The 17,274-nt window shown below is 41.8% G+C and overlaps 1 protein-coding gene across 1 annotated transcript; it reads right to left on the bottom strand.

Moving 5' to 3' along the window:
- Nucleotides 1–2,466: 2,466 nt before the first annotated feature.
- On the bottom strand, nt 2,467–16,399 carry UBE2N (ubiquitin conjugating enzyme E2 N). The gene is made up of 4 exons (XM_083698828.1): nt 16,242–16,399; nt 7,209–7,455; nt 6,904–7,044; nt 2,467–6,065 (listed from the first exon to the last, which is right to left on the bottom strand). The coding sequence occupies exons 1-4, from the start codon at nt 16,269–16,271 to the stop codon at nt 6,025–6,027; spliced, it is 459 nt and encodes a 152-aa protein (XP_083554954.1). The 5' UTR covers nt 16,272–16,399; the 3' UTR covers nt 2,467–6,024.
- Between the last annotated feature and the right edge of the window lie 875 nt (nt 16,400–17,274).

Raw genomic sequence — 17,274 nt, 5'->3', positions numbered from 1 at the left:
TCTGCGAAGACTGTAGCTTCTTTATGTAGCAATAAAATTCAGATTTAAGTATTGGGAACAGTGGTCTCCAACTCAACATGTGTTTGAGAGTGGCTCATTCAAATCAAGTGTATTGCAAAGTCTGTAGTAGAAAACAGTGTTGGAAAACTTATAAAACATGAGTGACTTTTACCTCCTTCTGTGGCCTGGAAGTTTTTCTGTGCTTGTAGTTGAGGGCAGGGACCATATCTTAGTGGTACACAACATGCTTTGCACCCCAAGAACCCCATGGCGTTCAGTGGGATTTACTTTCAGATAAACTTATACAGAATTGCTGCCTATTGCCTGTATGCCCAAGCTACTCAAGAAGAAACGCTCTTGCTTGCCTCCCATGTCCCTGACTGTTGTTTCATTTTGTGGATGTGTCCACAAACTTGAGAATTTTGCTTACAAATATTGCTTCGTGGTTAGGCTCACTTCCTGCTTCTCACACCCATTTCTGACATCAGCTACATGCTATAAACTCACAAGTGACCTGCAGTGATGTCATGTGGAAATGCTATACTTGTTCTTGTACCTGAAGGGGCAGTTATTTCAGGCCCCCATCTCTTTGCTCCTGGTCTACTTTAACCCTACCCGCTGCACTTGCTGGGTATGAGGCTATCCCTTTCAGAACAATGAACACTCCACTAGGGGGAGAAGGGCTCGATCTTCATTGAAATGGCAAACTTCTACCTGGGGTTTGAGCAATTTAGTAACTTCTCCCCACCTCCTGCTCTCGCTTGTTCTCTGCTCTGCTTCCTCTGACATGTTAGGATGCACAACAGCATGTTGTTGTCTATCCCAAGTGCGTCTGTTCAGTGATCCAGCCAGTGTGGAAGCAAAGCCTTGTATAAGTCTGGACCACACTTTACCTTGTAGCACTATGCATGGCTCACAGAGAATGCCTCCCCACACTCCTGATACATTACCTCACTCGGCTAAATCTGCAGTTAGGAGATTTAAAGAACAAGGACTGCTTAGCAGCTCTGAACAAGCATGTTATCCAGTAAAGGGGAGGGGTTAATAACAAATATGTTTAAACCACGGCATGGATGCCCACCCCACATACTCCTCTCAAGGACATTTCCACATCTCCCAATTAATACATTCAGCATTCCACTGAACTTTTCCCCTCTTGTGTGAAAGGAAACAATGGAGAAAAGCAAGTATCTACAACCGCACAGCAGAAGTGTGCTTGGCCTCTTATGTGAGCCTGTAACTTTCCCTCACTAGGCAATGAGTTGAGTTACTCTACAATTTTAATCTCCCACAGGTACTGGGAGTCCACTGAGACAATAAGGTGAGTGTATATTTGTGTTTTAATTTATAAACAATTTCTATATACTCATGTCACTCCTAAACTTAAGACATTTGACCAGCAACGTTGCTGTTAAATGGAATAGTTTCACAATCTAGTCACAATACCAGAAAATAGAGCTTCTGTTCTTCTGGATAGGGTTGTACTAAACCTGAAGGACCAAGGGGTGATCCTGGCTCAAGCTTTGCCAGTAGAGACTGAGGTGGCCAACTTCAGTTGGTATGTCAGCTGTGACCCTATCTGAACAGCTACCCATGCTTTGGTAACCGTCAAAATTAAATGACTATTATACTTGAGCTTCAGCTTTAAAAATAATCAGGAAACTTACAAAGTTTAGAACACAGCTGTGAAAGATTGCGAAGACTGAGCAGTATGCACATTAACCATTGTGCAAGAGCACTAGCTCTGGGTTTATTTGCAAGTCCAAGTTTTGACTTTTAAAAAACCTTTTACATTATAGCTTGCAACCTGGTAGGGCTAATCTGCTGCTCTCCACTTATTACTTGACTCCAACTTCCATTGCCTGTATCCTGCATAGTCAATAGGGACTCCCAAGATCTAGTAGGCTCTCCATTTTCCTGAATCTTAATGCACCAAACAAATCCTTTCTTAAGAGACCTTCTGTACTCCCAACACATGACGTGCAGCAGATGGCTATAGGGAAAGAGGTACTTTCCCATCATGCCAACTTTGGAATGCTGTCCCCCCCCCCCCCAAAGCCTCAGCTGGCACCCACTCTGGTGGATTTCTGTTACAAAGCAAAAAACTTTGTGGGGTCTCAGGATTTGTTATTGTTCAGCTTAAATTTATGTACTTTTTTGAGGTAACTTTAATTTTGTACTTCTAGCTTGCATTTCTGTATTTGTACTTAGGTGCACTTGATTTTAAACTTTGCTGATGGCACAATAGAAGTATCCTAAACAAAATAGGGAAACATTTTTGGGCCACTAAAACTTTAATATGAACCAGTGTGCTTTCTGAAAAGGATAGGACTTCTTTCTTGTCACATGGAAAGTTTTTCTCGCGAGGGGAGAGGTTATTTGGTAACTTGCTTTTTTCTCATTGTACAAATATGCTTGAAAATTTACTGTGCGAATACCAATCTTTAAAATGAGAAGCTCACTGTATAATGAATAATCACTCTTCCTTTTATTCAGTGTCATAACATTACAGTCAGAAGATGTTAAACAGAACCTATCAGGCATTTAAAAAATAATCCTGAACATAGGAGGAATGTACATTACACTCAGATATACATGATTTCTAACCGTATTAGACCTGAAGATTTTACAGTAACCATAATTTGCTGGGCATATGCTTCATTTAAAAGCATAACATCCACATTATTTTAGGCCATAATTACACTTGATATTCAGTATGTTTACTCTTGTAAAACTACCCATGCAAAGCATGGATTTATTTGTCACTGGGGTCTTCCTTCTTTCAAGAACACACACAAGAACTATATTTTTATCAGCTAAAGGAAAAAGAGTTATCGTGAACATGATTTTGATTTAAGCCAAGGCTGCATACATCAGTACACATGCCAGATAACTGGCCTGAATATTTATTAGCACCAAGATTAATATGAAACACCTGTACTGTAATTCAGTAAAGGAACCCCATCTTTCTACCTAGCCCTATCATAAAGCAAACATACGTAAATAATTCTACTTGGTTTATTAGTATCATACAGTGGGACAATTCCAACCAGCTGAGATGTACCAAACAAGATGACCTATTTATTGTTGATAGTCTTTTTAGAACTCCTTTACAGATAAAAGTTGTTAGTTCAATCAAACACAGATACAAGTACCTTCAGTGACTCTTTAGCCACATTCCTTGACCTTTTTTTAAGGGATAAAAGTCTAGTTCTTAATGTTTACACTTCATTAGGAGAAAGATTCAGGTGGAAAATGGAAATTCAAAACCAACCCTTGTAGTTACTTTAATTACTGCTTTCAACATTTAGAGCCAGAACACAGAGGGGCTTTTTGGATATTTTACTCCTTAACTGCAGTCCTAAAGGAATGCCTAAACTCCCAAGTTTTGGCACAAGAGCTGTTTTTCAATGCACACATGGAAAAAATATAGTATGTCTAGTTTACAAATGCATATACATCTGCTTTGCACCAACTCCGTATTTTAAACTTAGTAAGATTTCAACACAAGGTGTTTCAACACAGTTCCATGGGCAACTGAGGAGAAATCCTCAAGTTTGAGTGTACACACCTCTCTAGTGCACAGCATAGATTCAACAGTTATTTGTACACATTTAAAGACATTTACCACATATGCAGGGCTGGAAAGGACAGAGTCCAAAGTTAAGCGCCTCCCATGCCCATTTATTTCAATAGGAGAAATATAGCATGTGTTCAAAGCTACAATCCTATGTGCACTCATGCAGAATTGAATTCAGTGGGATTTACAGCAAATAAAAATATTTAGGATTAAGCTGTAACCCATTGAAATTTGTATAGCTCTTGCTAAATTATGCCCTATGTTTGAACATTAATTAACATTCCAACCGTATAGTTGCCATATGTACTTGACTTCAGCTACTGTGTACCATTTTTAACAGGTTTTATGGTACTTTTTCCATTGGTTTTATTCCAGAATGTGACATACAGAGAGCCAGAGCTTACGCTGTCTGGTCTTTTTAAAAATAATATCATGGTAGCAGCATTTTAAAGCCATTTGCTATGCAGGTATTAAAGTTTCCTTCTTTAAAAAACTACTACAGCTGCAAACATAAGCATTTTTTTCAATATAACTTTTATTAAACTGAGTGGGACTTGTTTTTGAGTAGTCAGAGATTATACCACTATGCATGTGGTTATGTTCATACTAGTCATTGACATATGAGAACTTAAACGCTCGGCAAGTGTTAGAGAAAAATAACACAATCAGTTCTCTACTATGGCAGACAGTGGTGCTATTCATTGGTAGTTGACAAGGACTAGCTAGAAGCCCAGAAACAATCTAAAAAAGAATTTCAACTAGAAACAATTTTTGAGATGGTCTCTCTCTCCTGTTGAAGCAGATTATCAGCCTTTTATCATGCTATAATGCAGTCAACTCTGACAATACCATCACTAAAAGCATTTTTGTCTGTTGAAAATGTGATTTTAATAGATATTCTTTATCTTACATAAGAGCACAATACATACACCACATTCTATAGAAACCCCAGATGATGCTAGAATAGGTATGATGGGCAGAAAATTATGGACCTCAATACTGTTTTCCCCCCACCCCCCAAACTGCAAGACAGACATTACCCATGCCAAGCTGGCATTACACTGGCCACATGGAAAGCAGAGATATCAGAAAGGTGGTCAAGGCAAAGAAGTAGGGTAAGAAAAGAAAAGAAATTTTAAGAAATACAGAAGGTAGAAGTTGGGATCAAAATATGCTCCCATGAGTTATTTACATTTTTGCGTGATATCTTAAGAAATAAGAAGTTTCCATCTTCAAATGAAGAAATGGGTCAAGAAAGTAGTAGCTTAAAGACTGCAGGTACAGCCAGAGCTAAGAAGCCTAATTGTAAATACCTTAGCAACCAATTGACCTGCACTGTTAACATCTCATTTTATGCAGAGGATTTATTTATTTATTTTTAAGATCCAAGTTATTTTAAAATGTATTCTGATACTGGATAATACGTAGCACAAGACAGACAAGGTACACATACACCCAAAATTACTGTTTGTTTTGCTAGCTTCCTGCTTCAGTGGTACTTAATTTTGCAAGTACAAACACATTAATGATGCATCTAACCGACTCTGATAACAATTACATTTATCAGAGGCTTTTTAAAAACAAAAGAAATATTATGAACACTAATGTGGCATGGCCTATGAATACAGGTCGAGAGGGGGGAATCCAATATTTCACTACAGCTGTTAGGTTGATGAAAATCAAAGTGTTCTAATCTGGCTTCATTAAAAAAAAATGATTGTCACAATTGAAAAGTGAACAAAAGAACACAGCAAAACAAACTGTACAAAGGCAAAGTAGAATAACAAAATATTTTACTAAAACATAAGATTTACAGAAGATTTTTCAGACAAGCCATACAAAATGGTCACAAGCTTTTTTTTCTTTTCTTGAAGGGAGGGTTTTTACACTTGACAGCAGAATCACAATATTATTAGTGATGGATGTTTAATGTTCCCATTTTTGTTCAAACAGCCAAGCTTGTCCATCTACAGCGTCTAAGTTAGACTTGGCTAGAGGGCATATTCTAGAGTATAACTGGTTAGCTGCTTTAACCGATACAATTAGCATCACCATAAAAAAGGGAGGAAGAGCCCACACAATTAGAACAAAAATCCCTGCAGCTAACCCTGACTACTTTCATTCACAGTGCTTACACTTAACTCATGATGGGGAAAACTTATTAAAAGCAGAGATGTGCTACTGCTTTTAAACAATTTCACAAACAATCCCGATGATACTTCTAGCCTCTGCTCATGCGGAACAGGAGTGAATTAGGACAAGACACAGATTTGCTAGTATGCATTTAAATCACCAAAGAACTGATGTCTGGGTTTTATTCTGTAATGTTTTCTAAGACTGTGTCCATTAAATGCAAACCAAAAAAAAAAAAAAACAAAAAAAAAAAAAAGGAAGAGGTCTTGGCAGAACAGGAAAAAGTGATGCACACTGATTCAGAGCACATTTTAAATATTATTCATGGCATATAGCCTAGTCCATGCTCTGGCTGAAAAGAGAAAAGAAATATGTATTAGACAACAAAGCATCTAACTTCAGAATTCTCTACTCCCTCCCACCTTTCTTGCCCAAAACTCATTAGAATACTGGCTATTCCTGAGGACTACATATAATAAAATGAATCAAGTGCCAAATGTTCCACAGCTTTGCACCCTCATCTTTATAAAGCTATAGAGCCATTTACAAATTCACATCAATAATGTGACACAACCAACATATGGTACATTGGTTGTGTGACTCTTACGCACATCAGATGCAAAGGCAGTACCCGCTTACAAGAGACAACTTATCAACCAGTAGGTTTCTCACTTGATAGTTTCCACACATAAATCTATGTACACACTCATACAAGAAAGCTGAAAAAGTCAACTAGAGGTCAGACTTGGCCATAAGCCCATGATGACGCCCGCACTCATAGACTAGAAAGTAGGCTTCCAAGACTGCACAAGTTACATGGCCAAGATGTGACCTTTGAAATGCAAACAGCAGCTTTGGAGAGGGAAGTTTCCTTGGCACTGTACAGGAAGCGAAACTGTTAAACCTCCCCTGTGCCTTCTCCCTTTGCGAAGTCTCCCCATGGCAATTTTTTCACAGAACAAAAACTATGTGCACAAATTGCATGCACATCATTAACAATGCTTCTCTTTTGTCCCCAAGACTTAAAAGGCCGGACGTATTTTATATTTATGGTATTTGAGTTATTGTATGTATGACTTGGAGTGATTCTTACAAAGATTTATTTTAGGCATCTGCATTTGAGACTAAAAGGTGGACAAGAATTTTATACATAGCTCAATTTTCTTTAGTCTAGAGTAAGGGCACACTACCTGTTTCTATGGCTTGGGCTTCATTGGTCTTCCACTGCTCAGCTACATCATTTGCTAGTGGATCATCTGGGTTGGGAGCACTTAACAAAGCCTGGATTGATAGCAGAACTGTACGGATCTGCAGAGCTGGAGACCATTTGTCTGAGGAAGCAAGTTAGAGAGTACTAAAGCAACATTTCAAATACAAAACACCCCCCCTTAAAAGATAACTGAAATATGAAATCATCTTTCAACTATTTTAATAATCTGAAAAATGCATGGAAGAGAAAGATATGTCATGCTTATCATGGCTCCAAAATACTTACCTTTCAAAATATCTAAACATATTCTTCCCAATTTGTCTACGTTAGGATGATAAATTTTGGTCATGAAACGTACTTTCGGAGCTGCCATTGGATATTCTTCTGGAAGGAATAGTTCAAGTTTAAATGTCCCACCCTCAAAGGGAGAATCCTGTGGGCCTGCAATGACCACATGAAAATAACGCGCGTTGCTTTCATCTGGCTCCGCTTTTATTCCAGGAACAGGTTCTGCCAGCAAGCGCTGGGTTTCCTGAAAGAGAGAGAAAACCAAAGTGGAACACACACACGTACTATTCCTCTAAGAGGGCAGCTATCCATGGACAATGGAAGTATACAAGTTGTTGTCCTCCCAGTACCCTTTACCAAACCCTCAGAATATTAACTTCCCATCTGGTGAATCTAACTTTTCAGACATCAATAAATCAAGAAGTCTGAAGAAGCAGGCACACTGTATTAACCCAGCACCAAGAACTGCAAACACTTCCCCTTCCTATATTCCATTATGTAAGCAAACAGGTCCAGCTATCACTTAGTAAATTTAGTTTCATATTGCTATATTTAGATGAGGTTGAAGTGCAGTATCATTCTATCGTTTGTGATGTCTCTATCAGCAGGAATAATAAATAACCAGGAAAGATCACACAGCAGTTCACAACATAAAAATACAAAATGAAAACACAAAATACATAATAAAACAAAAACACAACCCATAACCCCACTTCCAAATGTTTTGCCTGGCGCCGAAAGATATACAAATCATAGAACTGTGGAGTTGGAAAGGACCCAAGGCAGGGTTCAAAATGAACAAGGGGCCAGGTGCATTTTACACCTAAAGGTTCTCCATTTGCAAGCACCTCAAAAAGTCTGAGTGCCATTTTTTGTGACTGGCTGACACTCAAGGATTACTGAAATGTATGTGCTTTGAAGCCTTGAAGTATAAGGAGCAGAGTGCTTTGAAAACTGAAGTATGGTACCAATATTTATATTGCAAACACCAAATTAAACATGTATTAACAATTTCTGCTAAAAATGTGTCACTTATGTGAATTGTGTATTAGTTCCTGCTTATCAAAATAATAAAAAGTGTTGTCACCCCCAAGTGTCAACTAGACATTCTGTTTTGGCACCCACAGCCCAGGTCTCAGAAGCCATTTGGCTCCTAGCTTTTCTATCTCAATTTCTAACATTACCCCAAGGGTAATCTAGTCCAGCCCCCTGCAATGCAGGCAAAATAGCCTCACATGATGATTGCAGGGTCTGGATCCATTTATATGGGGAGAGGTGGTCCTGAGCTGTTTAAGGCTTTATAGATCAAAACCAACACTTTGAACTGGGCCCGGCAACTAATCAACAGAATTTAGGCTATCCCTGTCCAGACAGGAGCACAGCTAGGCCACCAGCTGAAGCTGATGGAAGGCACTCCATGCCACTGAGGCCACCTGAACCTCAAGCAAAGGATCCAGGAGTACCCCCAAGCTACATACCCAGGCCTTCAGAGGGAGTGTAACCAACCCCATCAAGAGCAGGCAACATCCCATCCATCTGGTCTAGGGAAGCACCCACTAACAGTGCCTCAGTCTTGTCTGGATTGAGCTTCAGTTTGTTGGCTGTCATCCAGTCCATTACCGAGACAAGACAACAGTCCAGCACATCCACTGCTACACCTGCACTAAGGAGGAGTAGATCTGTGTGTCATCAGCACGTTGCTGACAACATACACCAAAACTCCAGATAATCTTGCTCTGCAGCAATTTCATGCCACTACAAATCAGTTCACTACAAGATGCAATATAGTAATGATAGTGTTGATAACAGTGAGATTGTGTTTGGCTGCATTACTAAACAAGTAACCTTGGATTGGTATCAAAAAATACAGAATATCTTCAGCTATTTGGTGCAGAATTGTGATCTGGGAATCTGCCAAGCACATCACTCCTGCAATGTTTAGACAACGTGGTCTGAATTCTCTTGCTTCCTCCATCTTCTGAATCAAGGGACATGAATGTCTGAAAACTACCCACACAAAAGCAAGGCACATTAATTGTGGAAAACCTGTTTCAATTCATATAAACCTTTTTCTGATGTCCATGAAGTTTAAAATGAAACTTCAGTATTTCAGGCTATGAATTATTTTTCAGGAAATGGTTTTGTCTAGAGAAATAAGCTTTTCCTGAAGGGGAGAGGAGGGGAAGGGGAACTCATTCACTGATGGATGGACACTGTTAAATGTCAGGCATTGACTATTACTTCTATAAAGAATCAGGGTGCAAGTCTGAACAGCAGCACAATCTACGATAAATATGTTTACTCAAAATAAGTCTCACTATGTTCTATGGGGCTCATTCCCTAATGAGTTTAGGACTGCAGATTCAGTATAGCAGAAGTGTTCATTATTTTTAGAATACCCAGATCCATTGCTATTTCTTAAGTTACATCAACAGGATATTTGCTTCCCAGGCCTGTCTCAAAGAGTCCTCAAACAGTTTCAGACAGTTCTTGTCTACTCAGAGATAAGTCCTATTGACTTCAATGGAGCTTATGCTCAGATACAGTAAGTGTGCATTAGTTTGCACCCTGAGACTAAGAAGTAAAAACTTATTTTTTTGTTTTGTTACAGTTTACAGTATTAACAACAAAAGCTAAGATATACTTAAGATACTGTGAGTTGCAATAACTTGTAGCTCCATATCTGACACTGAGTCTCGGACTCAAAAGAGCTGCTTTTCATCATAGCACTTGTGCCAGGCCTAGTGGATCTGTGTCTTATATCTGAACAGTGACTCTCACACAGGTCATGAACTGTTTTGGAAAGTCCCCTTGGTTTCACAAGCAGTTTTCCTTGTGGCAAGGAGACTGATATTGATGGAATGAAGTCTATAGTTCCCTTTGACTCATGGAACTAGTGTCACAGTTATTTGGACGCTGGCCTACATATTTTCCCAGCTATTATCTGAATAATGCATTTATCAGGCTAAAAATAAATATTCAATTAACTGTCATAAATAATGTATACCAAACTGTACTCAAGCCATTCATATTCTTAAAGCAGTGAAGTTTAATTTTAACAAAGTATTTAATATATTCCAATCCCAAGAAAAAAAATGGAGAAAATGCTTTTCTTCATGTACCTCCTAAACTCTCACACGATCCATGTGCCTTCTTTTACTGTCTTCATTAGTGAGAGCCTTTTCTCTCTCTCCCTTCCTTCCAATCACTGATTTCAATGACTTTTTCCATAAAAGCCTTTCCTGACTCACTTTAAGCTCTACATTTTCATCATCCTCTTCCTTCTCTCACTGGTCCGTCCTCATGTCCTCTCCTATCAGATTCAGATTGCAAAGCCCCCTAGGTGCAGACTGTACAACTTGGTGTTCCACAGCACCAAGCAGTTTGTTGATGCCAACAACCAATGTTAGAGGTGTAGGAAGAACAAGAATGAAGACACTTTTCAATTTCCTGCTGGAGCATTCTCTCAGCTTTGCTCACTGCCTTTATGACATCTGATGCCTTCTTTCCACACCTCTTTGTAACTTTTAAAGGAACCAGAGCTATTATTAGATCTCAGCCAGTAGTCAAAAATCATTTAAAGAGATTGAGATTACCAGACACCTGTCATACATGAGTAAAGACAGTTGCAGATCCTATTTCCTGATCATCTGTTCAGTTGCTCAGTCATTAGCCCATTTTACTTCTCCTTGCCACTTCAATCTGAGTCACAAGCCCCACACCTAAATTGTTTCCTCCCAACTCATTTGAGAGATAGTCTTTCCCTCCCACAACGCTGATACTTATATCTGAGACCTAGTCATATTTATTTTGGCATATCTGATTTACAGAATATGTCTCAACATTTTTAGAGTTAAACAAACAAACCAAACTACCCTTCCAAATTGGCACTTCACAAGAAAAGAAACTTTTGCTACTTTCATGCTGCATAAATAGGTTTAAATTGCAGCACGTAGTGAAAGAACAATGTTGGGTAAACTGATGCCAGTTTAGGAGCTATTCAATTTTCTTGCTTGCTGGGCAGGATGGCTGTAAGTCTGCTTTCCTAATTGCGTGGGTCTGTTCTAGAGTTCTGACACAGTCTTCACACTTCAAATTGCAATCCTGCTGCAGGACACACTGGAGTAAATAGGCACAGTAACATTTAGGCTAAAAAGACCAGTGAGACAGCATGTCTGCAGTCATCTTTCTAGATATACTCTACAAAGGCCCCAGAAATGTTGTGATAGGTAGGCTATTATTATTGCAACTGAGGTACAGCGTATCCAAATCTTACATACTGTTATAAAAGTTACTTGAAGAACTCAGGAGAGGTATTGGAAGAACAGCAAGGTGTTTCTATGTATGGTTTTAATGCCTTCAAATAAATTATAGAGTAGCAGTCCAGCTTGGCTCTATTATCACTGAAATCAAATGTGTTAAAAATACTACTGATACTGAAACCCTACAAGTTCCAGGTCAGTGATCTGTGCCAGTGCTGGCAATTGCTCCAATACAAACTCACTGTACTCATGGCAAAGAAGCCCAAACCTGCTTAGTACACAGTGGAGTGACGCAGCCACGGTCATAAGGCCATTCAGTCCCAGAAGATCTGGGATCAAACAAAGAGAGCAGCATAACTTTACTAGAAACATCTGTGTGTTGTCACTACAAAGGCAGAATAAGAGTTTGGATTTGATATCCCGCTTTATAACTACCCGAAGGAGTCCCAAAGCGGCTAACATTCTCCTTTCCCTTCCTCCCCCAAAACAAACACTCTGTGAGGTGAGTGGGGCTGAGAGACTTCAGCGAAGTGTGACTGGCCCAAGGTCACCCAGCAGCTGCATGTGGAGGAGCGGGGACGCAAACCCGGTTCCCCAGATTATGAATCTACCACTCTTAACCACTACACCACACTGGCACCCACCACTAAACTGACTAGCTACATAAGACTTGTCACTGAAATGCTAGTTTAGTGGTTTTGAACTATGTACAAACTAATATATGGGTAAGGGGACCCCTGACCATTAGGTCCAGTCGTGACCGACTCGGGTTGCAGCGCTCATCTCGCTTTACTGGCTGAGGGAGCAGGCGCACAGCTTCCAGGTCATGTGGCCAGCATGACTAAGCCGCTTGTGGTGAACCAGAGCAGCACATGGAATGCCGTTTACCTTCCCGCCAGAGTGGTACCTATTTATCTATTTGCACTTTGATGTGCTTTTGAACTGCTAGGTTGGCAGGAGCAGGGACTGAGCAATGGGAGCTCACCCCATCGCGGGGATTCGAACCACTGACTTTCCAATCGGCAAGCCGTAAGCTCAGTGGTTTAGACCACAGCGGCACCTGCGTCCCTACAAACTAATATACAGAAGGCCAAAAGAAAAACTATTCTCAAATAGATTAATATGCTACAGTTTAGTACTGACAAGGATAACAAAAGCTTCTGCCTGGTGTGGCCTGTACAATCAGTGTTAGAAACTGGGATAGAAAAGCTAGGAGCCAAATGGCTTCTGGGACCTGGGTTGTGGGCTTTACAGGCCGAGGGAGCTGGCGTTTGTCCGCTTCCACAGACAGTTTTTCCAGGTCATGTGGCCAGAATGACTAAGCCGCTTAGTCATGTTTCATTAGGTGTTTACAATAAAAATATTGGTACCATACTTCAGTTTTTAAAACATTCTACTCTTTATTGTTAAATTCCTTAACATAACATATACTGTACTTTGAAGCTTCAAAGCACATATATTTCAGTAATCCTTGAGTGTCGGCCAGGCATAAAAAATTGCACTCTGACTTTTTGAGGTGCTCACAAATGGAGAACCTTTCGGCGCAATATGCGCCTGGCACCCTGCTAATTTTGAACCCTGTGTACAATTCTATATTTTTCTATTGTGTCCTACCTTTCAAACAGATAATGCACATCACAAGAACTCAGCTTCACACATACCCCAATTAACCAGGGTCCACAAACTTTGGCTTGGCTTACTAGCCAGCCATTGCTTGTTGCTGCCCTCATGCGTCATTTCTGTGCCTCAGAGCAAAAGGAGGGAAGGAGAGAGAGAAAAAAGAAAGGACCTAAGTTTGTTTAGTTTACAATGGAGTTTCTGCCTTTTGTAATAATGATGATGAGGAGAAAATACCCAATCCCCCTCTCCTACATTCTCCGCAATACACAGAAGGAAAGGCACTTGCTACTAAAATGAGGTGTTCGGATGAAGGGGCTGAGTTGGTCCAGGATCCATTGGATCCTCAGTGGGTCTCATTGACAACATCAGGCACGATAGTTCTGCCCCCCACTCAATCTTCTGTGGTGGCTACAACGAACAGTAGTGCTGTGTGGCCCTGCTGCTCAGCAAAGCCTGTGGGAGTTGGGATTGTGCCTCAAGTCCTTTCGAGAGAGTGCGTTTTTAAAAACTATTTTTTGACTAGAAAGCCTTTTAACAAAAATTAGTGCATATATTGAGTCATTGCTCCATGTTGGATGGGTATTTTGAATTGCAACTACTATTGACTATTGAGATGGTTAATCAAGGGCTCCATAAATCCCCTTTTGGGGGCTTCCCATGGGGAGGGGATTCCACTGGCAGCTCTCCTTACATTCAGCTGACAGAAGGGGGAGTTTGAGTGCTAAGACTGATGCAAGATCCTGAGGGTGGGGGTTGAACTGCTCTGCCTATTTGCCACTTTCAAAATTATTTGGGGATAGCTGGGAAACTATTTGTCTCTTACTAACATTTCAGATTCCTGTAAATTTTCCAACATTGTTTTTGTAACAAGACTTAGGTTTTGCATTTATTTTGTGATTCCATACATGAGCAACGCAAGTATACAATCCATTCAGAAATTAAGAGTTCAAGTTTTATATAAGTTTCGTTTTAGGTTAGAAATCACTTTCTAGGAAATATCAGCTTTCAGTTTCAATTTTTGATAGGCTTGAAATCAATGCCTGGTGAGATCTCCTATCAAGTGGAAAAGCTAAGGTCTTTCATGGTTAGTTGCACAGTTTCAGTAACTTGTGTAGCTCTTTGTTTCTCCATGTAACAAGGAGTAGAACTGAATCTGAGCTGCATCCCTTTTCACACTTGAGAGTGTATCCCACTGAACTCAGTGTGAGTGAACTCAATATTTCCAAGTCAAATGGGTATGTAGAATAAAAATAAGGTAAATACACAATGAATTTACTCATACTATAGTGAACATTTCTCTCAGCATACTGACTGTAGAACATTACATGTTTTTCCTTCAATAAAACAGAGGTAAATCAATGGCAGGTTTCCCATTAATACCCTAAGAGGCCTGCTGGATCAGACATATAGTCCATCTAGTTCAGCATCCCGTTTCTGACAGTGGTCAAACAGATGCCTCTGCAAAGCTCACAAGCAGAACATGTCCACAAAAGTCCTCTCACTGTTGCTCATTTAACTACTTAATCCTAAACATGTTTACTCCATGTTCCACAGACCTCAGTGGGACCTAACCCCCTGCTTAAGTACAATTTAGGGTTGCAAGTTGGCTGGAGCTTTCAACAGTATACATTTAGCAGCAATTCTATGCACAACTAAGAACAGAGTACAATGTCTCAATCATACAAATCTTTTCCACAGCAACACTTACTGGAATCCAAACTGATTGAAAACACAGCCTTGTAACTTTTTCAGAGCACTGTTAAAATCATGTAACCCGTAATCTGAAAACTCAGAATTACATATCAAGGGTGCACTGCTGAAAGTGTAGCAGTGATAGTATCAACACACAAAGGGTGTTAGTTCTGGAAGCTCTTTATTTTAAATCAGATACTTCCTGTTTTTAACTTTTAAGCTACATGTGAAAAGAAAAATCGATACAATTTCATGACCATTTTTTGTGCTCCATAATACGCCAAACATGATAGCACCCAAAAACTCAAGAGAAGTATGTGCATATGTGTTTTATCTGGCAGCATGAAATCAAAACATTCTGGGCCACATCCAGTGTTTTTCACACCACAGAAATGACTGGACCTAACTAACCTAGGTCTATTCATTTTATTTATTACATTTATATCCCACCTTTCTTCCAAGGTGTTCAAATGTGCACAGTTCAGCCCTCTCCCAATTTCATCCTGACAACTACCTTGAGAGGCAGGTTAGGCGGAGAGACAGACTAGCCCATGGCCACCCAGTGAGTTGGGGACTAGAGCTCCTGTCTCCCAGGTCCAATATTTTAGCTACTATATACCACGTTGGCGCCAATGGGCCTACTCTGATTCAACGGATGCAACCCTCTCCCTTTAAAAAAAAAATATTTTTTAAAGGCAATGCAACAAAACCTAGCTCGCATTTGGGGAGGGGAGAGAGCCTTGGCTAAGCCCATTCACTTTTGGGAATCACCACCGTACTGGCCAACCCTCGTGAGAAGGTGAGCCAGCAGCGGACTCTGCTGCTGCCTGAGAGCCGACGCGAGGCTTAGGCAAAGCTGCGCCTGCCATGCGGGTGTCGTGCGCCGCTTCCCACCAGCTTGCCTGGGACACTGCCAGGTCTCGCCCGCCTAGTTCGTGCGAGCGAGAGAGAGAGCCCGCCCCGGCCGCCTCCCTTGGCCCTGCCGCAGCTCAGCAGAGGCAGGGGCGCCGGCTGCAGCGGCGGAGAGGGCGGGGACCAGCGCCGTGACTCGCGCGGCTCAGAATCCAGGCCCGGAAGGTGGCGGGGGGGGGGGCGCCTTCCATCCGCCCTGCTTGCGGCTCCCATTCATTCCCGGCAGGCAGATGCTCGCAAAGCGCTGCCGCCCCTGAGGCGCGCCCCGGCTGGTCCCTCCCGCGAACGGCGATGGCTGTTGTCGCCACCAGGCCGGCCTCGCCCCCCGCGCCCTGCAGCGGCGGGGGAAGGAAGGAGGGCGAAGTCGCCGCCTGCCTGCCTGCCTGCCCCGCTCACCGGAAGCGCCGCGCTGCCCTCAGCGCTTTCCTCGGGGCTCCGGCGGCCCCGGGCCTGGGCGCGAGGCCCGGCGAGGCCTGCGCGCAGCTTGAGGGCCGAGCGGGGCAAGGGGGTGGGGACAGGCCGGAGGAGGAAGGGGAGCGGGTACCTTGATGATCCTGCGGGGCAGCCCGGCCATCTTGTCTTATTGGGATTCAGGCTCCGCTGGGTCTCGGCTCCGCTCGGGGCTTACGCACTACCGGAAGGAGCTCTGCGCTTCACTTCCCGTGACGTCACCGGCAGCGCCTAGCGAGGCATGCTGGGAAGTGTAGTCCCGGCGCCAGGAGGCGCGAGCAGGTTTGTCCTGGCCGCACCTTCCGAATTAACACAGGTGCCTCGTGTCAGGAGCTTCCGTGGAAGGCAGAGCGCCCTTCGTCAGAGACACACGAAGCGTTAGCAATAGAAGAATGTTGATTTACACATTGCCGCGCCAAGAACCTGAGTTCTGTGAGAATTTTTTTTACTGTCTTCCCTTATTTTATGTATTTTATCCTGCTTCTGTTACTCATGGAAAATGCATTGAGCTGAGCAAGACGATGACTATATCGTAGATCGCCTCACACTTTCAAATCCGTCTTCGCGGCCTTAAGAAGTAGAACTTTGCCTTCTTTTAAAGTGAAAACTAAGGTTTGCAGGATGCTAAATTTGGCAATATGGAGCAAACGCCACACGCTCTAGCTGCTCCTAGCAGCTAGGAATGTCTTATAAAGAGAAAGAAATAGCCAGAACTCAGATCACCAAGTAAAAAGAAGGCAACTAAAATGTAAGTACAAAACAAAAAAAAATCCTTCCAGTAGCACCTTAAAGACCAACTAAGTTAGTTCTTGGTATGAGCTTTCGTGTGCATGCACACTTCTTCAGATACCAAGAAGTGTGAAGAAGTGTGCATGCACACGAAAGCTCATACCAAGAACTAACTTAGTTGGTCTTTAAGGTGCTACTGGAAGGATTTTTTTGTTTTGTTTTGACTATGGCAGACCAACACGGCTACCTATCTGTAACTGGAAAAAATGTAAGTAGGCAGGGACAATGATTAGTAAGGTCCATACATTGGCGTAGCGTGGGGGTGCAGGGGGGGGGCCGGCCGCATCGGGCGCAACATCTGGGGGTTAGGGTTAGGGGCGCAAATCCACGGGTTAGGG

Source organism: Podarcis gaigeae (assembly GCF_964106915.1).
Source record: "Podarcis gaigeae genome assembly, chromosome: 10".
Classification (NCBI taxonomy): Eukaryota; Metazoa; Chordata; class Lepidosauria; order Squamata; family Lacertidae; genus Podarcis; species Podarcis gaigeae.
This window is presented reverse-complemented; position numbering and strand designations above follow the sequence as displayed.